This window comes from Penicillium riverlandense (assembly GCF_028828495.1).
Source record: "Penicillium riverlandense strain IBT 135883 chromosome Unknown utg000003l_segment0_segment0, whole genome shotgun sequence".
In the NCBI taxonomy this organism is placed as follows: Eukaryota; Fungi; Ascomycota; class Eurotiomycetes; order Eurotiales; family Aspergillaceae; genus Penicillium; species Penicillium riverlandense.
The window spans coordinates 891,378-915,454 of record NW_026643196.1 but is presented as its reverse complement, the minus strand read 5'-3'; the positions used below and the strand labels follow the sequence as shown (position 1 = coordinate 915,454).

General features: G+C 51.1%; 13 protein-coding genes across 13 annotated transcripts; 5 read left to right on the top strand and 8 right to left on the bottom strand.

Annotated features, from left to right (window-relative positions):
* Positions 1-36: 36 nt before the first annotated feature.
* Positions 37-314, bottom strand: N7474_003999 (DNA-directed RNA polymerase III core subunit RPC11; the record flags this gene model as incomplete). The annotated part of the gene is made up of 2 exons (XM_057195414.1): positions 37-251; positions 302-314. The coding sequence occupies 2 exons, from the start codon at positions 312-314 to the stop codon at positions 37-39; spliced, it is 228 nt and encodes a 75-aa protein (XP_057052810.1).
* A 276-nt stretch (positions 315-590) lies between these two features.
* N7474_003998 (ankyrin repeat-containing protein ANK1) lies at positions 591-1,245 on the top strand (the record flags this gene model as incomplete). The annotated part of the gene is made up of 3 exons (XM_057195413.1): positions 591-605; positions 668-845; positions 911-1,245. The coding sequence occupies 3 exons, from the start codon at positions 591-593 to the stop codon at positions 1,243-1,245; spliced, it is 528 nt and encodes a 175-aa protein (XP_057052809.1).
* A 351-nt stretch (positions 1,246-1,596) lies between these two features.
* On the bottom strand, positions 1,597-2,466 carry N7474_003997 (xyloglucan-specific endo-beta-1-4-glucanase A; the record flags this gene model as incomplete). Its single annotated transcript, XM_057195412.1, has 2 exons — positions 1,597-2,011; positions 2,078-2,466. 2 exons carry the CDS (start codon positions 2,464-2,466, stop codon positions 1,597-1,599), a joined length of 804 nt encoding a protein of 267 aa, XP_057052808.1.
* Positions 2,467-3,707: 1,241 nt separating this feature from the next.
* On the bottom strand, positions 3,708-4,960 carry N7474_003996 (putative L-serine dehydratase; the record flags this gene model as incomplete). The annotated part of the gene is made up of 3 exons (XM_057195411.1): positions 3,708-4,629; positions 4,725-4,778; positions 4,869-4,960. 3 exons carry the CDS (start codon positions 4,958-4,960, stop codon positions 3,708-3,710), a joined length of 1,068 nt encoding a protein of 355 aa, XP_057052807.1.
* A 346-nt stretch (positions 4,961-5,306) lies between these two features.
* N7474_003995 (aconitate hydratase ACO2) lies at positions 5,307-7,765 on the bottom strand (the record flags this gene model as incomplete). The annotated part of the gene is made up of 2 exons (XM_057195410.1): positions 5,307-7,658; positions 7,721-7,765. The coding sequence occupies 2 exons, from the start codon at positions 7,763-7,765 to the stop codon at positions 5,307-5,309; spliced, it is 2,397 nt and encodes a 798-aa protein (XP_057052806.1).
* Positions 7,766-8,065: 300 nt separating this feature from the next.
* Positions 8,066-8,932, top strand: N7474_003994 (uncharacterized protein; the record flags this gene model as incomplete). The annotated part of the gene is made up of 1 exon (XM_057195409.1): positions 8,066-8,932. The coding sequence occupies one exon, from the start codon at positions 8,066-8,068 to the stop codon at positions 8,930-8,932; it is 867 nt and encodes a 288-aa protein (XP_057052805.1).
* A 242-nt stretch (positions 8,933-9,174) lies between these two features.
* On the bottom strand, positions 9,175-10,774 carry N7474_003993 (uncharacterized protein; the record flags this gene model as incomplete). Its single annotated transcript, XM_057195408.1, has 6 exons — positions 9,175-9,333; positions 9,383-9,568; positions 9,620-10,279; positions 10,330-10,354; positions 10,413-10,494; positions 10,555-10,774. The coding sequence occupies 6 exons, from the start codon at positions 10,772-10,774 to the stop codon at positions 9,175-9,177; spliced, it is 1,332 nt and encodes a 443-aa protein (XP_057052804.1).
* Positions 10,775-11,188: 414 nt separating this feature from the next.
* rpp1 (ribosomal protein P1) lies at positions 11,189-11,852 on the top strand (the record flags this gene model as incomplete). Its single annotated transcript, XM_057195407.1, has 3 exons — positions 11,189-11,277; positions 11,545-11,747; positions 11,806-11,852. The coding sequence occupies 3 exons, from the start codon at positions 11,189-11,191 to the stop codon at positions 11,850-11,852; spliced, it is 339 nt and encodes a 112-aa protein (XP_057052803.1).
* A 755-nt stretch (positions 11,853-12,607) lies between these two features.
* Positions 12,608-13,867, bottom strand: N7474_003991 (PQ-loop repeat-containing protein; the record flags this gene model as incomplete). The annotated part of the gene is made up of 5 exons (XM_057195406.1): positions 12,608-12,760; positions 12,814-12,872; positions 12,926-12,975; positions 13,022-13,626; positions 13,748-13,867. The coding sequence occupies 5 exons, from the start codon at positions 13,865-13,867 to the stop codon at positions 12,608-12,610; spliced, it is 987 nt and encodes a 328-aa protein (XP_057052802.1).
* A 357-nt stretch (positions 13,868-14,224) lies between these two features.
* N7474_003990 (transcriptional repressor TCF25 family protein) lies at positions 14,225-16,405 on the bottom strand (the record flags this gene model as incomplete). Its single annotated transcript, XM_057195405.1, has 1 exon — positions 14,225-16,405. One exon carries the CDS (start codon positions 16,403-16,405, stop codon positions 14,225-14,227), a length of 2,181 nt encoding a protein of 726 aa, XP_057052801.1.
* A 456-nt stretch (positions 16,406-16,861) lies between these two features.
* On the bottom strand, positions 16,862-17,969 carry N7474_003989 (uncharacterized protein; the record flags this gene model as incomplete). Its single annotated transcript, XM_057195404.1, has 4 exons — positions 16,862-17,206; positions 17,264-17,492; positions 17,554-17,757; positions 17,809-17,969. The coding sequence occupies 4 exons, from the start codon at positions 17,967-17,969 to the stop codon at positions 16,862-16,864; spliced, it is 939 nt and encodes a 312-aa protein (XP_057052800.1).
* Positions 17,970-19,508: 1,539 nt separating this feature from the next.
* Positions 19,509-21,351, top strand: N7474_003988 (fungal trichothecene efflux pump; the record flags this gene model as incomplete). Its single annotated transcript, XM_057195403.1, has 4 exons — positions 19,509-19,655; positions 19,711-20,554; positions 20,634-20,759; positions 20,810-21,351. 4 exons carry the CDS (start codon positions 19,509-19,511, stop codon positions 21,349-21,351), a joined length of 1,659 nt encoding a protein of 552 aa, XP_057052799.1.
* A 1,252-nt stretch (positions 21,352-22,603) lies between these two features.
* On the top strand, positions 22,604-23,581 carry N7474_003987 (uncharacterized protein; the record flags this gene model as incomplete). The annotated part of the gene is made up of 5 exons (XM_057195402.1): positions 22,604-22,633; positions 22,870-22,973; positions 23,033-23,326; positions 23,374-23,509; positions 23,567-23,581. The coding sequence occupies 5 exons, from the start codon at positions 22,604-22,606 to the stop codon at positions 23,579-23,581; spliced, it is 579 nt and encodes a 192-aa protein (XP_057052798.1).
* Positions 23,582-24,077: the final 496 nt, after the last annotated feature.

The following is a 24,077-nucleotide window of genomic DNA, read 5'->3' as shown; positions in this document are numbered from 1 at the left end:
TTCTGTCAGACCGGGTCACATTGCACCTCCAGAAAATTACTCACTGGGCGTGCTATCCGCGTTGGCAAACTCCTCCGCGCCGCCAAACACCGCCTCCACCTCCTTCTGCTTCATCTTGGTCTCCTCGAACCATTTCTTCTCCAGGATCTCCTCATAGGGGCAGGCGCGGCATTCGAAGCGGTTGACCCCCAGCGGGTGTGAGCTCGTCTCGGTGCGGGAGATGGTCAGCACATTGCTGCAGTTGGGGCAGACTAGAGAATGGGTCAGTGCCGTTCTTCTGGGCAGAGTACCAAACACATACAAAGCAGCGGCATGGCTGTCTGAGCGCCGAGTGCGTACAGGAAGAGCAAAGAGCAAAAGATCTAGACGCGCGGGTAAACGTGAAGGCGGCGGGACCTTCCACGTGACCTGCCAGGACCCCGGGGTGATCAGCCCCAAACACGGGCTCTTCCCAGCTTGTACATATCGGGGATTGACGCCGGGACTTGAACGCTGATTCTGATACGTTTGCCTGTTTCTCCTGTACACCAAAGACCCCCTGCCGCGCCCGCAGCAGCATCTCCTAAACCCCGAAACGACCGGACATCACCATGGCAGACGACGAGGTGAGTATCCTTGGCCTAAATCGAGCGCACTCAGTCGTTGACAACAAGGTGCTATTGTCCAGGGCGCATCCCCACGAGAGCTGGTCGTCGAGGCCTGCCGCCGGGACCAGCCGCATCTGATCGAGCAAGTGCTGAACGACATGGACAGCAAGAGCAACGAGGAGGTAGCCGAATTCTTCAACGGGGTGACAGACGCACTGGGGAACCACGCGCTGCACATCTGCAGCTTGTACGGCAGCTGTACGTGTTTCTTCCCCCCAACCATTTCTCCTTTCCATTGGGTGTGTGTACCCGTCTGACCGCAGGCTGCAATCCAGACGATGTGATGGACTCTCTTTTCGACATCCAATTCTTCGAGTGCGACCCCCTCACCCGCATGGACAAGGACACACCCCTCCACATCGCAGTACGCTACGCCAATGACAAGGACAAAGAATTGGGCACGGAGATGGTCAAGATGATGTGCGAGGCCGGGTGTGACCCGCGCGTGCGGAATAAGCATGGCCAGAAACCCGCCGATCTGGTCTTCGATAACAACGAGATCAAGTCTGCGCTCGCGCAGGCGGAATATATCCTCGCCGAGGGGATGCGCGAGGAAGCGGAGGATGAGGGCGAGGGCAGTGCGAGCGATAGTGACTGATGATGATCAGTGTCTGGAGCATGGAGGGTTTGTTTGTTGGGCTTCGCTGAGCGAGGGAAATTCTTCAGTCGGGGTCTTTTCTGCGAGCGTGAAGTTTTACTACTTGAAGGATAGCATCTCCAGCATGCACTTAGACTTGGGCCATATATTCTATAGGATGGTTTTATGCTATGATGATGAATGAAGTCTTCTACAACAATCTTGGGTCGGTAGGATAGCTCTTCCGTGTTTTATAGTTTTATTCTTGCATCTATATTTCTGGGTTCTTATCCTCAAATTCTTTTTAATTTATTTATTTTATACACCTGGTCTGGTTTCTAAATCTCAAATCTATTCATTCACCGTAAACCTCTAGTTAAGACTTATAGTATAAGGGGAAACAGTAAACCACGCATCAGAACCAGTGAATGCCTCCGTGCCCGCCCCAATAGTCTGGAGATAGTAACTCGACGGCACGCCGTTGTTGGCAATGAGATAGGTGAAAAAGTCATTGATATCACCCGTGAAATAGGTGATCTCGCTCTGTGCCACAAAGCTAAAGACAGTCCAGGTATCGTTATCCACGGTATTGGTACCCTGGTATAGATCCCAAGTGTAATCACCAATAGGGACCGAGACAACCGGAGTGCCGTATCCAATAGGCTCGGCGCCACCAAGGGCACTCAGCCAAATCATGATCTCGTAGTCGTGCTCGCCATTCGTGGAAGCTTCGGAGGACAAGAAGGCGTCGTATGAGACATCTGCGAGGAGGGATTCTCCAGTATAACTATGTTGCAAATGTCAGCACCTAGTCTAGTCTATATCGGACTCATATTGCTTGTTAGACACTGACGTCCAGTTCCAGGTCGACGCAAGACTGGTAATTGTGCTCAATTGAGTGGCAGGAATGTTAAGTACGGCATTGGCATAGCTCTTCACGTCACTGGCAACTCCCCAAGACCAAGCTGTCTGCCACGAGATCGAATTGGCGTTGCTGTAGTCGAGATACGTGCATTGAGATCCGGAAGTGGCATAATCTTCACCCCAGAGATTGTTGTATAGAGTGAAATCAGACGCATGCATAATGTCATTCTGGGTACAGACTGAGGCGATGGGATCCCGACGCTCGAGATTGACTTTCGTAGGTGCCTTGTTTTGCGATGGGGTGGGCACTGCTTGGATAGATGGCGCCAGGAGGGCGGCCGCGACAGCGCCAAGCGCGAATTGAGTGTTGGAGAACATTTTGAGAAGAAGGTATACGTATTGAGAGAAGCAGGATTTAGCTCAGGGAAGATCTGGAAATAAAGCCTGGAATACTAAAAGCTTGTGAAGGGAGAGGCCCTCCTTTCATAGACATCCACACATGCTAGAATCTCACGGAGTCCGAGACGCGCCATCACCATCGGCGATTGAAAGTCTAGAAGGGGCCGTTTTTAAAATGAAAAGGATTGTCGAATTGCTGAAGATCAAGCGCTAAACAGATGGAATGTACGGAGCTCCTGTACTGTCAACAGAATACTATTGGCTACGTCTGGAATCCGAAAGGATTATTATTGGCTCAGCCCCCTTGGGCGCCTGGCCCCCTGGCTCCTTCACATTTGCATGCTATGTACGAGGCAGAATTCGCCTATTCTCAGCTTACTATAAATATGTGCAGAATAAATAGACAGAATAATAATGCCATTGATTTCATTGTCATAATTCAGTTGATTCGCTAGTAAAATACTAGTGTGGACCCTTTTGCAAGCACTTTGTTCTAGAACTTCCTTGAGCCGTCGGTACTTGAAACCAATTAATCTGATGTATACCGTGTTTCAAGTGTTCTTCAGCATGAAGATCCTACCATCTACAGAGCCTGAACATATGACGCATGGAAATTGAATGCTTGTAGGGACATTATTATCAGTGTGGCATGAACAGAACATCCTTCAAGTGAAATTATCGAGCAGATGTGCTTGGATGTTCCTGGCGAGGGCCAAAACCAACCTAAGGGATCATCTCGTTATTAGGCCGGTATCATTCCTCTAACTCCTCGCGTTAAGGCGGGCCACGATAACTACTACGTAGTGCGTTTATGCATCTCGATACTGCCTGTTTCTCATTGGATAGAACATTTCTGCATGCTTTCTTATCTATGCCGAAAACCAACAAAAGTCTCGAGTCTTCCGACGCATTCAGACTTGAACTCCGGATTCTGCGTTCTCGAAAAGGAAGTATGCGAGGATCAGGCCGCTTTTCATCTTCAACTCGAGTCCATTGTGAACTGCCTGCTTTTGAGAGCATTGGATGGCGTTTGACGGTATTTGAAAGCTATTGATGATGACGAGGGGCTTTTGATATGTTACTGAGAATTTGTAGATCCTTGTAGTACAATAATGGGTGCGACTGCGTCTATGTGCGGGCATGCGACTATGCCATAAACTCAGTCCAGTTACTCTAAGATTGTTTAAAAATTACCTAGCATGAGGCATACCAAATCGCCATCAAACCCATCCCTCCTGGATCTGGCGTCTATAGTCCGCAATCATCTCCGCCGTCACATTGCTCCCGCCACAGACAACAACCACGACCCGACTCTCGGGCGCCAAGTCTGGGATCACCTCTTTCAACCGGCCACCACAAGCAACCTCCACACAAATTCCACACGCCAACTCCACCTGTAATCGCAGCTCATCAGCCAGTCGCACGATACCCCTCGCAGCGTCCGCATCCGAGCGTACAACGCTGGACACCTCGACACCAGAAGGCGGCGAGCGCGCATTCTCAAATGCCTTTGGCGCAACGCACAACGCACCGAGAGAAGTAGCCTGCGAAGTAATGGCCTTGAGCGAAGACAATTTTCCAGAACGCAGAGAATGAGCCAGTGAGTCCGCGCCTGCAGTTTCAACAGCCAGGACACGAACGGGCTTTGCTGCACTTTGACCGGTAAAATACTGCTCCAATCCACCAACGACACCACTAAACAACCCGCCCCCACCAACGCTGCAAACAATTGCATCGGCGGGGAACCCATCCCCATTTGTCTCTGGTAGTTGCCTCACCATCTCCGGAACCATACTCGCCGCACCCTCCCAGACCAGCGGGTCATCAAACGGCGGCACGTAGACATTGACAGAGTCTGTCTGCGCATCCTGGTTGTTGATGTAGTTCTCTCGTAGGAACGTATCAGCCTCGAACCAACTAGCTCCCTGCTGGATCACGTCATCTGCTCCCGCGGCGTGCAGCTTGGATATCATCATTGGCTTGGTGCTGTGCGGTACGATGACCGTGCAGGCGCAGCCGAGGTCGCGGGCAGCGTGGATGGCTGCGAGACCGGCATTGCCGCCGGAGGAGATGTAGAAGTGGACTTTTTTGTTGGCATTTGCTGGGGAGGTCAGGGATTTGAGGATGAAGTTGCCGATTCCGCTGCGGTTTGGTCAATATATAGGGTTCAGGCAATAGGGAAGTAGGGTGGGGACTTGGGACTTGGAACTGGAGATTGAGGCTCTATTCCGACGTACCGTGATTTGAAAGAGCCCGAAGGCTGGAGAAGTTCAAGTTTGAGGAAGACTCGACTGTGCAGTCAGAAGTCGGGTCAGCGATTTCCTTCTACTGGTAATGCACTACTTCCTTCTTGAATGCGGCGGGCGCGGGGGGTAGCTCACCATCCTGCCTGCTGAGATAAGGTCACCGACTCGATCAGAGGCGTTTCGATCCAGGGCTTCTTGGGCCCGTCGGCGTTTTTAGACGACTGCATTGTGTGTTTGAAGAGTAAGAATTGAGATATGGGTTCGCAATGGCTTTTTATATGTCAGTCGAAGGGTTTTTTTTTTCGGGGCAGTGCAATCCGCTGCGGGGACCCCGCTGATACAGTGTTACACTCTAACAAGATGTCACCAGAAGGGCGTATCACCAGAACGGCGTGTCTCCAGAAGGGCGTGTCGCTAAGAGAAATATAAAATACATATATATAAATTGGATATCATCTAGCTGACCAGTACGAATCAAAAACAAATCTAGGGTCCACAAAGATACAGTGCAACGAGAGTGCAACGCATAGCACCAGCTCCCTCAAAACAATCAGCTCCTATTTTTTAGGTGGCTTACTGCGAGCCAGCTTTCTTAGCCAGAAGGTTCAACGCACTACCCGCGAGGATAAAACCACACTGGGCGTCGCTAAGGGTGTGGTTGACAGGAATCACAAACGACTCGCCAGTCTTGTGCTTGGTAACGCGGAGCTGGACCTCACCCTGGCCACCAGCCTTGAGGACATCGTAGAGACCAACGGTGTCGACACGGTCACACGCATCGATACGGTCGTAGTCCTCACGGTTGGCAAAAGTCAAAGGCACGACACCTTGCTTCTTGAGGTTCGTCTCGTGGATGCGGGCGAAGCTCTTGGAGACGATAACTCGGCCGCCGAGGTAGCGGGGCTGCAGGGCGGCGTGCTCACGGGCAGAGCCCTCACCGTAGTTGTCCTCGGCGACGACCAGCCATTCGATACCGCGGCCCTTCCACTGGCTGGCCAATTCGGGGATCCCGTGTGGTGACCCGGCCTCGTCGTATGCCACGTTCGTCTCGCCAGTCGCGGCATTTACGGCGCCAATCAGTGTGTTCGCGGAGATGTTGGGCAGATGGCCCTTGTACTTGAGCCAGGGGCCTGCAGCGGAGATCGTGTCTGTCGTGCACTGACCCTTGACCTTGTACAGCACCTGAAGACCGGACAGGTCGCCCTCCGGGAAAGGAGCGAAAGGCTCCAGGAGCGCCAGGCGGTCCGAAGTCGGCGAGACAACCACCTCGCAGCTGGCGTCGGGCACCGCAGCCGTGGGCTGGAAGTCCGGGTTACCAGCCTCGAAGCCGGCACTTGGCAGGTCGAAGCCTTTCGGTGGCTGGAATTTGAAAGACGCGCCGCTTGGAGTGGTGATCGAGTCAGTCATGGGGTTGAAGGTCGTGCTGCCGGAGTAGGAGAGAGCGGTGACCACTTCGGGAGATGCCAGGAAGTTCATGGTGTGACGGTTGCCGTCATTACGACCGGGGAAGTTGCGGTTGTACGAGGTGAAAATCGCATTGTCCTCACCCTTGGGCACACCATCTGTGCGCTTCCACTGACCAATGCAGGGACCACACGCGTTGGCCAGAACTGTGCCGCCGGCCTCAGAGAATGTGCTGAGGGTCTGGTCACGATCGAGCGTAGCCCGAATCTGCTCGCTACCAGGAGTGATGAAGAAGTCCGCCTTGGGCTTCAGGCCCGCTGCTGAGGCCTGCTTGACCAGATCCTCTGCGCGAGTCATGTCCTCGTACGAGGAGTTTGTACAGCTGCCAATCAGACCAGTACCAAAGGTCTCGGGCCACTTCTTCTCGCGCACCGTATTCGCAAACTGCGAAAGTGGCACGGACAGATCCGGCGTGAACGGGCCGTTGATATGCGGCTCCAGTTCCGAAAGGTTAATCGTAATAAGCTGGTCGTACTCGGCCTTCGTATCGGCCCGCAGCAGGCTTTGCGGGCCAGCAGCTGCAATCTCCGCTGCGGCCTGCGCAACATGGCCGCGGTGAGTTGCCTGAAGATACGGCACCATGCTCTGCGAGAAGGGGAAGATCGAAGTGGTGGCGCCCACCTCGGCACCCATGTTGCAACAAGTGGCCATGCCCGTGCAGCTGAGGGTGTCCACACCGGGACCGTGATACTCAATGACAAACCCAGTACCGCCACGAACGGTCAGCTTGCCGGCCAAGTGCAAGATGATGTCCTTGGGAGATGCCCAGCCGCTCAGCTGGCCCTCGAGACGGACACCCAGGACCTTGGGGGCCTTCAGCTCCCACGGAGCATCCACAAGCGCATCAACGGCATCGGCACCACCAACACCAATAGCAATAGCACCCAGACCACCTCCGTTAGGAGTGTGGCTGTCAGTACCGAGCATCATCAATCCCGGAGCAGCGTAGTTCTCCAACACGCTCTGGTGAATGATACCCGCACCGGGAGGCCAGAACTCAATACCGTAGCGCTTTGCGGCACTCTCCAAAAAGTCAAACACTTCGCTGTTTCCCTTGATCGACGCCGGCAAGTCAGTATCCGCGCCGCGCTCGCCAACAATCATATGGTCACAGTGGATGCTGGCGGGCACAGCCGTCGAGGGCAGACCACAGGACATGAACTGCAGCAGGGCCATTTGCGCCGAGGCATCCTGCATAGCCACGCGATCCGGCTTGAGCTTCAGATTGGCCTTGCCCCGGATATCGCGACCATTGTTGGTGCCGGACAACAGGGATTCCTCAGCGTTATCCAGATGGGCGTAGAGGATCTTTTCGGCGAGGGTGAGGGCACGCTCCGAGCCCAGGACTCTGCGGACTTGTTCGAGGTTCCGGACGATCTTGGGGTAGGGCGGCATGCGCGAGGAAGAGGACTCAGTGGCCAGGCCACGGGCGAAGAGCCGTTGCGGAGAGAGGCACGCCAGCTAGAAGAGAGTCAATTTCGATGCCTTTTTTTTTCTTTGTAACCGAGATAGATCAGACTCACCCCGCGAGCGGCCGAGGCCCGCTGCCAAACTAGCTGGCTCACCATTGTGTCAACACCTGAAGTAGATCGGGATCAATGGAGGGTGTTGAAGGTGAAGTGGATTTCTTTTCTGCGGAATTGCAATTATTCGTGATTTGCCTCGGCGCTGATTGGCCCTGGCGCCGGTACCGGTCCAAAAAAATTACGGTAATGTATGCGTTTTGTGGGGAAAGAGGGTGTAATTTTGAATACACCGTCAGCACAAAATGTCAGATATGCAAATGGCTGTGTTAAGTAGTCAAGAGCCCTTGGTGCTTGTTGATCCAGAGGTATAGCATTTTTGATCTATGCTGCTAGACTGTCAAGATGGAGCATCCTCAACTTCATATTCACCACCCGGAGGCTAGTCACACTCACACAGCTATCTTGCTGCACGGCCGCGGTAGTGATGGTCCCGAGTTCGCCGAAGAGCTCTTCTCCTCGACAACTTCCAGAGACAAAACCTTGACTGCCTGTCTCCACGGCTGGCGATGGGTGTTTCCAACTGCTGCAGATCGATGGAGCACGACTTTCCAGGAAGAATTGTGTGCTTGGTTTGACGCCTATTCGTTGGGCGACATTCAAGAAAAACAAGAATTACAAGCAGACGGAATCAAAGAGTCGGCAACATACATTTTGGGTATCCTGGAGACCGAAATAGCTCTCCTTGGCGGAAAACACACTCATGTCTACCTCGGAGGCATCAGTCAGGGAATGGCTACCGCCATATGGACTTTCCTCGGCGCAGTAGCGATAGGGCGCATCCAGGGACCGCTGGGAGGTGTGCTAGGGTTTTGTGGCTGGTTTCCATTCGCGCAGCAGCTGGAGGATTTGTTCCAGAAATCTGAACTTTCCGGTGGTGCTGGCAGTCCCCAGATGCAACGTCTATTATCCAGGTTCTTCATTGATACACTTTCTCACAAAACGCCGCAGCCGAGTCAACCACCGGACATATCAGTGATGTCAACCCCTGTGTTCTTGAGTCATGGCACAGACGATGACTGGGTGTCTGTGGAACTGGGCCGACAGGCATCACGGGTTCTGCGGCAAGCTTTGCTTCATGTTGAGTGGAATGAGTTCACGGGGGCGGAGGGAGATGGGCATTGGATAAAGGAGCCCGAGGGCTTTGATCAGATCCTTCACTTTCTGGAGAGACCACCGCGAAAGAACATCATACCATCTCATGGAAATTAACTACTCAGCTACCGTACTTAGCTGTTGTAAAGAGGACAAAGAAGGTAAATGCCCTAAGGCCCCGAAGCAAAAGAAAAGAAGGAAAAAACGCCTTTCATGACATGAAGATCAAATAAAAGGCAAAGGATCATTAGACAAGAATTGAACATACGATTGCAATTACTGTATGTCGGGAATATTTCATAGAAGGCCATCAAATAGAAAGAAATGAGACATGAGAATCTCACCAAAAGACCTTCACCTTAAGATTCTTTATCTTCCTCATCGGCCACGGCAGCTCGCAGTTCCCAGACCAGGTCGTAGCATTCGGCGAGCAGGGCGTTGACGCTACCCTGTCCCTCCGGAATGTCGGGGCCAACGTAGAACTTTCCATCGACGCGCATGTTGTCGATCGAGTTGAGCTGGGCCAATCAGTCTTGTGCCAGCAATTTCTTACTGAAAAGGACATACCTTCATGCTATAAGGGTAGAGTTCACGGGAATTAGAGACGCCTCCGGATTCCTTGACTTCAATCAGGCATCTTCGGAGTGTCTGCAGCTGGTTGTAGACGGGCAGCAAAGCCTCGGACACGGGCTCTGATGAGATCAGGAGGGCATATATGTATGCATAGCTCCGTCGAATGAGATACAATAACGTCTAGATTATAAAATTAGCCTCGTCACCAGTAGTGTTTGAAGGAAGTCATACTCGCTGAGCATGAAGGTCAGCCGGTTGCCCTTCGGCATCGACAAAGTTCCCATTGACCCGCGCCTCGTCTATTCTGTCGAGTTTCCGCTGGTATCCAAACAGGTCCGTCTCGCGCAGCGACCATGCTTGAGTCACTGATAGGCGGTCGAGCTGATTTCGGATCTCCAGCAACCGATCATACTGGTCTCGGAATCGCTCGTCGATCTTGCCCTCCCGTTCCAGCACAATCTCTGTCCACCGATAACACCGATGAATCAACGACTTGAGATCGTCCTGCCCAGCGAGGATGTTCCCCTGGGCATCCACGAAGTTCCCATCTTTCATTGTGCTCTCTATTTTCTTCAGCTGCTCCCGCAGGCCATTCACTTCCGTCGCCGAGAACTTTGAGCGCGTGTTCACGGCAGAAGTTGACCGCAGAATCGAAACAAGGGTCTCATGTGTTTGCACCAGTTCGGGAGCCAAAGCGTCCAGCCCTTTCTGCAGTTTGTTCAGCGCGAGCTGGCATTGCTCGAGTCGGCTCTCTAGGAGGGTGAGAAGAGCAGGAGAGTATGTGTTGCGGCCACGGGCCAACGTGTCTCGCATCGAATCAAGAGTCTTGGTGATTGAATCCAGGTCTTTCGAGCTGTAAAAACCAGCCTCTTCGAGATGGTCCAGCAGGCGCTAAGCAGAGTTAGATTGTTATGACCAATGCAGGAGCGATTCAACCATACCTGAACAGTAGTGGCCGATGAGTAACTATCATAAATCGCCAGTTAGTATTGCAATAGTGGGGTTAGAAGGGCAACCAATTTACACTGCGGGGGCTTCGTTATTCCGTCCAACGGTCAAAAAAAGCAAGGAGATAAGCTGGAAGCAGTCATCTAAGACATAGTCCACTAAAGTCGACCACTTGTTAGTATATTCTCCGTCTATTGCGCACCCAGATCACTACTCACGTCGGTTATGTACCAAGCGGCGGTCCAGCTCTTTGCGGGCAGTATTGAGCATCTCGACCTCTCCAATCACTTCCTCGTAGAGAGGAAGTACATCGCGAGACTTGATATAGGAAGATTTGTCCTGCTTAATGAGCAGGAGAGAATCGCGAGTCCGGAGCAGCCGTTCGAGGATAGGCTGTTCTCGCGGATCCAGCGGGACGGGCACGGCGGGGCTCTCCATGGCCGGAGCGAACGGGAGAAGTGGTCACAGTGGTCGGGGGTGGTCCAAGGCAGTCAGAAGAATGTTCCAAAAATGTAGCAGGCGAGTGCAAATGGATGGTCAGGGTAATATGGGATCGTTCGCGCACGAGAAGTGATGTCAGTTCCACGGAACGGATCTAGTAGCTCCTAGTATGTTGGAGATAATCGAGATAGTCCGGCTATTAGCTAAGCAGTCCGTTTTTGGCTTAGTCCCATCCACAACACGCTAAGCCCGATGAAGGCATCTGATGACTAAGACCGTCTAAGCGAGGGCTTTTTCCCACACACCGCGTTTGGCCGGTTCGGGCAGTGCGTGGACTCTCTTCTTCTTCTTCCCATCCCTAACTCCTTCACCAACCCAACCCGGTCAGATAACCTCTCTCCGTCGACAAACATGTCTACCACCGCTGAGCTCGCCTGCTCCTACGCAGCCCTCATCCTCGCCGATGACGGCGTTGAGGTCACTGTGCGTACTCCCATTTCGTGATCGGTGCATCCATGGTGGAAACCGCAGGGCATACATTCTCCGAGCGAGTGTCGCAAGGACGTCGCGGGGATGGAACACTGCGCACCAGGGAATACTGTTCATTTGTCTCATTTTTGAAATGCCGACTGACCAATGTCTTTTTTTTGCATCCGCAGGCCGACAAGCTCCAGACTCTTCTGGATGCCGCCAAGATCCAGGATGTCGAGCCCATCTGGACCTCCATCTTCGCCAAGGTAATTACTGAGCCTCCCTCACAGCCTTAGCCGGTGTCGTCGGTTTCGCGACATGGCACACGAAAAAAAAAAGCAGGGACTGACTATCATTTCACCCCAGGCCCTCGAGGGTAAGGACATCAAGGATCTCCTGACCAACGTCGGCTCCGGTGGCCCTGCTGCCCCGGCCGGTGCTGTCGCCGCCGCTGGTGGTGAGGCCGCTGCCGAGGAGAAGAAGGAGGAGAAGGAGGAGGGTAAGTCTCTTGACAAAACCCCCCCCCCACTTGCAGCAAATACTAACCCCCACTACAGAGAAGGAGGAGTCCGACGAGGACATGGGCTTCGGTCTGTTCGACTAAGCGTCTACCATATTCCGAAATTGAACTCGTTTTCCTCTTTTTTCGTCTCTCGCCTCTTTTCCCTCACTGCCATGCTTTCCTCCACAAGCTGGCTACCTCGACGATTTTCCTCTTGTACTCGATACTCCGCGAACCCCGCTACGAACTCCTAGAACTCGGGGAAGAAGAAAAAGAATTGAAATTTAGCAAAAGAATCCATACGGACAGGGACCTTCAATGGGGACTGGGTGCGAGGTGTGCTTTTTCCGTCTTGTTGCGGAGGGTAGACTCTCGCTCGGATGCCGCTATGACTCCGGACCTATGTTGCTTTTTTCCTGGTTTATAGGGGAATGGAAGAAAAAATTTATGTTGGCACAACTCTCGATTTCTTCCAGGGCTGGCTGGATCAACTTGTTATGTTTCTCCGGCTCTGGCGGGTAGATGTATGAACTGTGTTTTTCCTGGTGCTCCCCTATGGACCACTTAGCTTTACTTTCCCGGTCACCATGCCATGTCTTCTCATCATGCGATCATGAACCAACGAATGCCGTTTGCGATTCTGAACTTGGGCTGCGTAGTATATTGTCATCGGGGTAGACGGCTGATGGTCACCGGAACACAGTTGCATTGATGATCGTAATGTACATGCGAAGCCAAACTTGGGTAACTATAACAAACGCCATGCTTGAACAAACCGCGGATCCCATGCAAATGATATCCAGAAAATCGGCAAAAACTTTTGAGATGGCATAGCTGCAGTCATATATAGATAGAGGTCATGAAATTGCAGAGGGAGCTTGAGGTTCCTGCACAGCGTAGATTCGGAACTGGGCGAAGATGATCACATCCTCAACCATCGTGCCCAGTGATCCAATAAGCCATGGGATATTGGTGATGACATACTCCTGATCCGTTGAGTGGCACAGAATCTGTCGTAAAGGTCAGTTACTGCGCGACAAGAGGGAGAAAGACTGTAACATACCCCCGCCCCGTAGGTCAAATTGCCCAGAAGGGAGAGAATGAAAAACAGCAGCGATAGACCTGGTAGATGGTCAGAATGGGTTTCACAATCAGATCGAGACGCGGCGTGTTACCTTCGCAAGACTTGTCGCAATAGTTCTTATAGATCTGAGGCAGTCTCGCTCTGCACGAAGGTTAGAACCATACCTCATATATGTCAAAGTACTCACCCTAGATAGCACACCGCACTAATATAGCCCAACACCTGGCCACTAGCAGCCTTCTCGACATTGTGGCCACCCTCCTGAGCGGCCGGCTTCCACATGCCCGTCCGCCAGGCAATCATCCAGCCTGCGGCACCAACGACGAAGATACCAAGAACACTGATGAAGTTCTTAGCCCAAGCCTTGCGCCCATAGTCGTTCTCCTCCACGATCTTCGCCAGTGTATCTTCCACCTGGCTCTCGCGCCGGCCAGCACCGGCGTGGCCGCGCAGCGAACCGGATGATCGGCGCCGCGAGTTTGGGGACACAAACCCATCACTCAACCGCCTGCCTAGCAGCGGGGTAGTCGGGTCTGGGGTCTCTGATGACGAGCGCCGACGGCGGTGGAGCGCCTCGCGGCGGGAATTGCGAGCCTTATAGTATAGGCATTGCGTGATGAGAACACCGTCTGCGAGACAAAAGTATACGGCGATAGCGACGATGACGGGCACCAGGCCCGCCAGAAGACCACCGAGCAGGTTGGTCACGTCGCCGATGAACCAGACGAAGACGAAGAGGAGGGAGATCGCTTCGGCATTGCCGTTGCGGTAGTTCTCGATTAGTTGAGGGACCTGCGGGAAGAAAAAGAAACATCAGTTTCTTGTCTGCTATCGTTCGACAACGTAGTGCTTCCCTTCCGGGTGCTTTCCCGGAAGTCGAATGGCAAGTTGGCGGAGATAGGAGCCGTCATACCAACAAGAAAAGCCAGCAGGTCATAGAAACCGAGCCCAAAAGACCCGATGCAGCTTCGCGCGGTGTCAGAGCCACCGAGTGGTCCGACACTGCACGGCCTAAAATCTGCGCGAGGGCCATGGTGGCTGCAGAGATGAAGGACGTGTAGAAAATGGCGCGCGAGAAGTGCTATGTCAGAGTCTAGTTGATCCGGGAGACTCCCGCAGCCGATGTTGAGAGGATGGATGCGAACGCGGCAGTGCCCATGTGGCCCAAAAGTTGTAAGCCGCTCGAAGGGTCGGTCAATGACACACAGAGAAGAGAGATATGGCCGGTGTTGCGAAAGATAAGAAGAAAACCGATCGGGCGCAGCTGCGACGATGACTCAGCCGATGATGGCACGACCTGCCCGAATAGGAAAGAGCTACGGGTATCTGCATTGCAGTCATGCAGGTCATGTTTATTTGGGTTTGTTTACTTCTTCAGTATGTAAAGCTCTCATTCCTCCTCCTCATCGGTTTCTTCCAGCATCATGGTCAGCTCGTCTTCAAGCATGTTCACGGCAAACTCTCCAATCACCTCCTTGATGGGTCCGTGCAGTAACTGCTGTCGCGACGACTCCGGCTGAATATTGAGCAGTCCCTCCAGGTACTCTGACAGCGGAGAAAAATCCACCACATCCCCCCAGTTGCCCCGATCGACGCCATACTGGTGCAGGAACATTTGCAGTGACTCGAGGCCGTCTTGTAAGAGCCACGGCTCGAGAGCTTGTTCATCCGGTGCGTGTCCTGGTCGGTGGGTTTCGTCCGTCTCAGGGACATCATCCTCATCATTCTGATCCTCGGCAAATCGGGGGAAGTGAATAGCGCCGTTGTTCATTTGGTCCAGCAGGTTGCGCAGCCACTGTGGCCGTCCGCCTTCTGGGATCCGCGAGATATAAGACGGTGTCGGGTCGGATTGCTGGCGGAAAGCTTCAGACTCGTGTGGAGGTAGAGGGTCAGAAGCAGAGAGACGACCCGACACAAAGTGGTTCGGAAGATGAGTGGTAACTTTGGGGATATCAGACAAGACCACATGGCGGGCAATGTCCAGAGTAATTTCTGGTACTTCAACGGGCTCCGCCTCGCCTGAAAGACTGTCGGCAACTTCCATGATCAGAGACACGGCCTCTGGGGTGTTCCATAGATCCTTTGCACGAGAGATATAAAGCTCCGTAAACAGCTCATGGGAGTCAGTTGGGGGCATCTTGCCCCAGATCTGCTTGGGGATGTGCTGGAGGTCTAGCTCTTGTGCCAGCCGATTAAACACCCACGGGTAGCGGGACATGGCCATCTGTAGCTGTCGACGACACTCTTGTGGCTTGTTCAACCGTAGGTAGGCCATAACCAGAGAACATTGAATATTCAAAAGATCGGCCCAGTCACGACTGAACCGTGTTTGCGTACACAGCTCGACAAAGTGAGCATACTCCCGGCCACGGAGAGCAAGATGGTCAATCAACAGCCTTATGCAGTAGGGATCGGTGTCATTCAAGCTGAGCAGAAGCTTCGCCCACTCATAGGCGGTCCTCCATGTGCCCTTCATGCCGAGGTTGGCCATATACCTCCAGCCAACAAGCCAAAGCTCCCGGTTCTCGCCGTGCAGAAAGTCAAGTTTCGCTTGGCCTTCCTTGAGACGATTCCCGAATGACGAATGAGCGGACCGTCCAATATTAAACAGTGCTCTTTCCAGCAGGTCGGCAGATACAGCATGGTCGCCTTGGTGTTTGGCGACCTCAGAGACTTGGAGGAGGGTGGAGATGTGGTAAGGGTTGTACTGGAGGTGCTGAATCAACCTCTGCGGGTCCATCGACTCAACACAGAGGTCAAACTGTCTCTGTACATCTTGATAGGCGGCATTATGAACAATTCGATAGAGCGTATCACCAAAAGGCAGTTTGTCAACTACCTCCATGCCCAACCCTCCACTGGGGGCCCGCGGCCATTCGTCTCTGCCTTGCATCAGGACATTCCGACGCAGTGTCACTCCAGCCAAGCTCTGCCCCCGGCTCGCCGGGCTGTATCTTCCAGTCAATGCGCGGCCGAGATCAACCGTTTCGCGATTGCGATCCCGCCTACGGCCCGTTCCTGAGTCGGCAGGCTGATCAAAGTTCTCCAGCACGACATTCCCAAATAGCCTGCGCATCTCATTCGTCGCGTTCAGGTATTTGGGCTCCACAGAAAGCAGGGCGGCGGTGGTTTTCGGGAACGAAGCGTCGGGAGAGTCCGCTGCAGTACTAGCAGCCGCACCGACACCGACTGGCGGTTGGTCACCAGTCGCCAGTTCTTTCAGCGCCTTGTCAATTTCATCCAGTTGAGTATCGTCGGACTTTGCAAGAGTCGCATCGTTAGAAACCGCAGCTTTAGCCGCCTTCTTTTTCTTCTTCCGTTTCTTGTTGGCACTCTTGCTTTTGACTGGGGTTGACTCGGGCTCGACTGGCTCTGGGGAGGTCGCTTCCCGTATGTCCTCTTCCGATTCAGGTTCATGTTCTTCGTCACCCGCGTTCAACAGGTCGAATGCGTTAAACTTGGGCTTCGCGGGGCGCGCGGGCTCATCGTCGCTTGACTCATCTTGCTGCGCTTGTTCCAGCTGCTCTTGCTCACGCAGTTTCTGCAGCTTCCGAATGGCGCGGGATGACATCTGGGCGTCTCACCAGACAACCGGGGTGTGAACGACTAAATCCAAGGGCGGGACTGCGACAAGTGACAGACTCTCGGCGGATGACGACACGCCACGGCCCAATCGGGTCAAGCGCTGTACATATCACGTGATATAATTGGCCCTAAGAATGGAATTCCTGGCGGCTAGATTTTTCTAGTTTACTGGTCCTGCATCAGTGGAGGTGTTCGTCCCACTGTATATGCGCGCATAGAATTAAGTTCCTATTCAGAATAGGGTTATTTCTTTCCCAGAGCAACATCACCTAGTGCTCAGCTACAAAAAACTAGATCTGCGATCCTTTGTTTTGATTCCGTTCTGGGTGTACTCTACATTCGTCCTTTATACACAAATACCAGAAACAATAAGTGCCAATTTCCTCATGCTTGGCTAGCGAAGAATTTAGACAAGCTCTTTCCCAGAATAATTCCGCCTAATTCAAGACAAAACAGTACTCTTGTCATCAGGCCACAGAAGAATTGCTCTAACTTCAATGCTCTCTCTAGGTTCCGCATCTTCATAGTCGGGGTCAATGAAGGCGGAATGTGGGCACGCTCTGGCGTCACCAAAGTTATCGAACTGTTTGAAGACCAAAACTTCGTCGGCGGCCTGGGCGAACTTATAATACCATTTGTGGACAGTTGGATTTGGTCGGATACCCATCGATTCTCGGATCTCCGTGAGCCATCTGTTGGCACGAACAACGAGATCTGTATAAGGTACGGTGCTAGCGTCGGCAATTCCGAAGGGGTGTTTATATACAGTCTTGATTGGACGCCATGCCTGGTTTGCCATGATATTAGCAAAAGACTACAAATATGTGAGGACCGGGAAGCGTACGTTCACAATAATGCAGCGACCGTGAAGCAAGGACTCGCATTCATCGGGAAAATATTTATGGATGACATTGAATCCCTGCCAGGTCGACTGGTCGAGATGTGCCCCAAAAACAGCTGGACCGGGCCGGGTAACCTGGCTGATTTCTTCCTTTTTGATGCTGTTGGCGGTATGCACGCTGGTGCTCACTCGAGATCCATGGTGTATAACTTTCACAATAGGTGCGCCGGTTCTAGTAATACCTCTCAGCAAACCTTCTGTGTTGCCTGCGGTTGGGAAAGTTCCACACTTACAACTCCTTCAGCCAAGCTTGCATCTCAGGGTAATACTCCTCTTTGATCTTCTTATTGTTCTGAAGGTCTTCAGTTGTCTTCATTACCTTAGTCACCTGCTTTGCGAGGCAAAATCCGTTTTCTTCAAGGTTGAACTCGTGTTCGCGGCCGGTCAAATCACCAACCGTGATATCAACAGCCATTTTTGGAGGATTTGGATAGTAACTGAGGGTCCCATTCAGTATATCAAGATGAGAAAGCAAATGGTGAACTTACACATCTCCACCCTTTGTCATATCCTCTTTGCCACCAAAAGGCTCTAGCTGTTTTGCGTAGGCCTCCTCATCGGCATGGAGGATCTGCGTAGGTAAATCCCGACGTTGGGCACTCTTGCTCTCAGTGGCAAGAGCAAAAGTCTGAGTAATAGTTGAAGACATCTTGAGGACTATCTATCCCGTTGAGTTGAAGTCGAGCTCTGTGAGCAGGTAGTTTAAAATTTAAGTTGGATTATTGTTCTTTAGTTTTCTTTTTCTCCGCTGGGGAGAGATGAACTTTTTATACCTTTGACGGAGTTTCAATGCGAGAAGCTCAAGACCCATTCTCTTGATAGGTCCCAGCCGAATATCCGAGTACGTGCACAATAGCAAAATCAACATTTTCGAATTGTTCCCAATCTAGTCACGTCTTCTTAGGCAACAGCCGAGGCTATGCACTGATTATTATTATTAACTACCGACTTTCGAGCTAAATCATCACCGAAGGTCACACTGGCCATTCATGAAGCATACTAATATATTCATGGCTTGGCCCTCGATAGCCCTCTGTTCGCCACTCACCATTGCTTGGAAATTGCACTCAGGTAGGACTTTTCCCTCTTTTTTATTTGCGTATGATGTTAATTCCGCGATAACCACAGAGCTTCCTACACAGTAGCTACATAGTATGAACTTTCTGTTACGCTTCTATTAACGTAAATCTACACAGCAAGCGTAGTGTCAGGTGAGCGTTTTTAGATGAACAGTTATATTTCTCGGCTTGGATTTGATCCGGCTCCAGGATTGCATAATTCTCAAGCCCTCGAAAACAAGATATGCAAGCTATCGGGAAGTTGCCTTTCCGTGTATTATACAGACTACCCCTAGCAGGGCTTGGCGCTCTGTCTGGATAAAAAAGCCACCAAGTTGACCATTCACAGATTGAGCAAAGCCCTGGAACCAACCGAAGAGTCAATATCTCGCTAGTTAAAACAGGCGAGTATGACGGTATCCAAATGCCAATCCTATAGACTTTTACTACTGTGGTGAGTAAGCCCTCGGATTTAGAGAACGGAATCGACATTTAATTGGCTCGGACAGGTCGTGATGTACCGCTGCGAATAACGCTTAGGCTCAAATGGCACTAAATTCGCGTTCGGCCCCACGGTTGCTGATCTGCGGGGAAAATGGACCTCGGATACAAAGTGGTGGACTCACCTTTCATTGGCTACCTTATGGCACTTAGGGCTATACTAGGATGGCCTTTTTCATACTTCCATACAATCCAGAGGTGCAGGGATCAGTTACGACCGAGGATAAATGAAAGCGGGGAAGCTTATACGGTGAATACGAGTGCTTGGCCGTCGGGCGCTGATCTAGACAGTGTGTAAATTTCAGCAAATGTGACTAAGTCATTTGCTTGGAGGCATTGCTGGAATGCCTTTCTGATCCAGATGCCTAGTCTTGAAACTCGAATTGACATCCTGTATTCATACTGAATTTGTTTAAGGAAATTTTAAACGATTCGTAGCGCCTCAGGGGGGTTGGGCCCCCTCCTTCTCACTCGGCATCTCTCTACTTTCGAATATACAATAAGGCTATATAAGAACCACATTTTGTGGGGTAAAAACGCTATCAAACACAGACCACTGCCATCAGCTTCAGCAGGTCTTTATTTGGTTATCAGTACTGTTGTCGCTAAATTCTCCTTCATCTGATAAAATGAGCGAGAAAGTCAAGGACCGAGAGCCATCTGACGGTGTTGCGAATGAGCACATTGAGCAGATATGCAAGGATCCTGAGAGTCATGACGAGAAATATGATGACTCGGAAGCACTTGAACCCTCTCGTTCCAAGCAGATTAAGGTGGTTTGATTTGAACTTCCAAAACGATGGGAATATAGCTGACCCTACACACTCGCAGCTGAGTAACGTCAAATTTTTGATGGTCTTGCTCGGGTTTGGAATGGCCTTTGTTGGTTCTCAAGTGTGTTCCTTGATATTCGCTGCTCTGGTTAGCACGGTTGCGAACGATCTGGACGCTATCGACGACTTGGTCTGGATTTTTTCTTCCGGGTTGGTATCTATCAGTGCTGTGGCTCCCTTCGCTGGGCCCATAGCCGACCTCTTTGGACGAAAAAGCGTGACTATTGTGGGAGTGCTTGCTTCGATGGTGGGTATGATACTGTGTGCTGCAACCACCAATGGGAATGGTTTCATTGCGGGGCAGGCCATTACAGGAGTCGGGGTTTCGATCCAGGAGTTGATGTCAATCTCTGCTGTGGCTGAACTAGTACCGACTCACCAACGAGGATTTTATGCTGCTCTTGTTGTGTCCGCTTTCTTGCCCTTTTGCCCAGCGTCATTATATGGAGAGCTGATTGCGCAGGCCAACTGGCGATATTGCGCTTGCTTGATCGCAATCTGGAATTTGCTGACGGCAGTTACCCTTGCCATCTTCTACAACCCTCCACCTCGAGTCAACGCTGGGGGCTTGAGTCGCAAGGAGATGCTTCGGAGAATCGACTTCCTAGGAGGATTTCTTATGATCGCGGGCATTGTTGTTTTCCTCGTCGGACTCAATTGGGGAGGGCAGACATATCCCTGGAGGTCTAGTGCGGTCATTTCTTGCTTGAGTCTTGGTGCCATTCTGGTGGTCGTCTTCCTCCTGTACGAGACGTTCTGGGCTAAGTATCCCATGTTCCCCCGGCGGTTGCTCCGTCACCCGCGTGCATTTATTGCGTTAATGGTAGTGATCCTTGTCGCGGGTATAAATTACATTCCCATTCTGTTCTTTTGGGGTCATGCAATCTATCAGCGTGTATGGCTCGGGCCACGTCGTTGCAGGCATTCGGACGCTGCCATTTGGATTTTGTATTGTGGGAGGATCGCTGATTTCAGCCATCATGATTTCCGCATTCAAGGGGTATCTACGACCTATCATGGCAAGCTTCTGCGTTTTACAGACTGTCGGTAAGGATGCATCACTGAGAGAATTTGCGTCTTGTTGCTGACCATCCCAGCCATTGGTAGTATGGCTGCTGTCGATCCCAATAACGTCAACACCGTCTGGGCTCCTCTTGTGCTTGGTCTCACCGGCGTTGGTGGTGTTCTGGTTCCCAATCAAGTCATCGTCACGGTCATATCTCCAGACGATCTCATCGCAACGGCAACTTCTCTTACCGTGTGCCTTCGCTCAGTTGGCCAAGTTATCGGAATCAGCATTTTCTACAATCTATTTACAGCAAGACTCATCGAGGAAGGAGAGAACAAAATTATTCCTGCAGCGATGCAAGTCGGCATTACCAATCTATCAATCCTCAAAACCATGCCGTCCACACTTCTAGCGATTCCCTTCTCCGAATATGCGGCATCGCTTCCCCAGATAAATACGCCAGAGAAGTATGACTTCCTACATCATGCTATTATTAATGCATTCGGGGCCTCATTTTCCAAGGTTTACTTGGTATCAATCGCATTCGGGGCTACTGCCTGTATCGCGAGTTGGTTCCTTGGGGATCTCACAGCTTTGATGGATGATCATATTGCTGTCTCATACTTCTAGTGTTGAATTTTTATGTAATGAACATATCCGAAAGATAAGGAAATGGCGAACGTCGCATTCTTACAGTATGAAAACGCATAGAACCTATTTGTCAAATTTGATGATTTGGTTGCGATGCCATTCTGTCATTTCACTAGTAATAAAAGCTCAAATCAAGGCGGAAGAGGAGGCCAGGAAGCAGAAGATCAAGAAGCATTCGAACTATGATTCTCCAACAGAATCCGGGACAGAATCCGGGGCAGCTCCATGATTTGATTGCCAACCTCTTACCATTAACATTAAAAGGTATTTGAATGACTATTATACTGGCCTACCTGGCCTCATCTTAAGACAAGCTAATCATTTCCCTCGATCTAAACCGTCTATCTACGCAGGACTTTTGAGCCACCCTTACTATTCTCAGTTTCTCTAGCAGAGTTGGTGGTCCCTGGGCTGTAAGCCCAGGTAGTCTCTCGTATTTCCTCGCCACAATTTTAGTCTTGCATGCTTCACTATTGATTACCCGGTGCCTTATCTGTCTTATGCAGTTTAACTGGAATTTCAATCGAATGCGTATCATAGAAATGGCATTGAAAGGGAGAAATGACTACATAACTCTTGCCCTTAAAGCAAGGGTGGGGACATGAAAGATCGGTTGAGGACCGCAATGAGTTCAGATTTCCGTAGACTGGATTTCCCGGTGGCTATACTTTTCAGGTTTAGCGGTTCTGTATCAGTAGAATTATTCGTTCCACTGTATATGCGCGTATAGATAAGTGCACGTATTACATCGGCAGATTTGATGTCAGAGGGTTCAACGCTTGAAGAATTCTCTGGCATCTTACCTAGATTTATTGCCGTCACCTAGCAGAGTAAAATTTAGCAGGTTCAATACTTCATACGCGGTACAACTTCTGCAGTGCGGTGTGGTTAAGAAACCACGAGTAGGATACATTACTTGTGACGCCGCTTGCAGGTGGCGCAGCCCTGGCCTAGAGTAAGTATCTTTACGTACCCGCCGAGGCATTGTAGATGACGACTTAATGAGAATTTGTGGTAGGCAGGAAAAAGACTGGGGGTAATGGATGGAGACGGGAAAGGGAGGGGATGGATACTGGAGGGGAGTGGAGCAGTGGCGGCCGGTCATTATGCCGACGATAACAGAAGGTTGTCGACCCACACAACCCACTTCGACCTCATCAGTCATTCATTCCCCTCACTCTCTCTCAGTTTTCTGCTTCTCAAAGGTTCCTCTTTTTTTCTCCCTCAGCTCATGGCGATTCATTCGGAGACATGGGTGGTAGTAGGTGCCTCCAGAGGCATCGGCCTGGAATTCGTGAAGCAGCTCCTGGAAGGGGGACAGAAAGTTATAGCAGGAGCGCGAAATCCATCGGCAGCAAAAGAACTTCTGGAGCTGTGTCAGTCGAGTCCAGATCGCTGCATGGTTGAGCAGTGCGATGTCACAAGCGAAGAAAGCATTAACGCAAGTTAAGCTATAGCCCCTATTGTCAGACAATAATTGTCTAACTTCTGGTGTAGCACTTTGCCAGCAAGGTTCAAGCAGCCAGCAAAAATGGGATGAGTCCGGAGAACATTATTCTGAATGCTGGTGTGCTCAAATATCCAAACCGAGCAACAGAAATGTATTTGCTGTCTCCGTATCACCCTTGACCGAGAATTAATACTAAAGTCTATGACCTAGATCATATGCGGATTTTGCTCTTCACTTGCATACCAACACAATCGGGCCCGTGATCTGTGCTCGAAAGTTGATTGATCTAGACCTCGAAAGCCCACCCACCAAGGTTGTGTTTATTTCGTCCGATTCTGGGTCTGCTACGCTTTTTCGAAGCTATGAAGATGGCTTTGCAGCATACGCGGCAAGCAAAGCGGCCCTCAATCAGATGATCAGACATATGGCGGCCGAGCTGGCGCGATGTGAGGGAAAGCGGAATAAGATATGCATTCTTGCTATGCATCCTGGTGAAGTCCAGACGTACGTCGCGCTTCTTGTATATATGAGTGTTGCTGATACAAATGCAGTGACATGGCCAATATCGAACTCGATTGGGAGGTAGAAGGGATGATTCAGGCCGACGAAAGTGTGGAGGACATGCTAAAGGTCATTAGGGAGAAAAACGAGAATGATAGTGGCACATTCTGGTGCTGGAATGGCAAGGTAAGTGATTCACTCCCGATTCGTGTTTAGCGTAATCCTTGATCTAATGATATTCAGACCCACCCGTGGTGATTGTGGATGTAGCTGTCTTCGACTGTGTGTTATTCCTCGGTCGAAGAACTCTGTAGCTTACCTATTGTGTGAAAACCGAAATAATTGCATAAACGCGAGAAAATGGGAGTTTTCTGAACTAAGATCACTATATTGAATTTGGGCGTCCTTGCCTACTGTGTCGGTGTCATTGAGTATTGTTGAAATAGTGTTTTCTTCTGCCCCGTTTTTGGTGTATAACTTTCAGCAGAGAGGCCAACTGTGTTACTCCAATTGCTTACAAACTATGCATTGGAGGACGCCACAGTAAGCTTTGTAGGTCATAAGGTGAGGCGACCCCAATAAAACTACAAATAATCCTTCGTTTCAGGGGGGCGTGAGTCTCAGAACACCAATAGTTCCGTAGTCGGGCGGTCAAAGAAACATAAAGTGCGTGTCATTGGGTTCTCGTTAGGCAGCAATGTTCCCGATCGCAAACAAAGTGAATCATAGTGTGTCACCGTGACTGACTTATTCC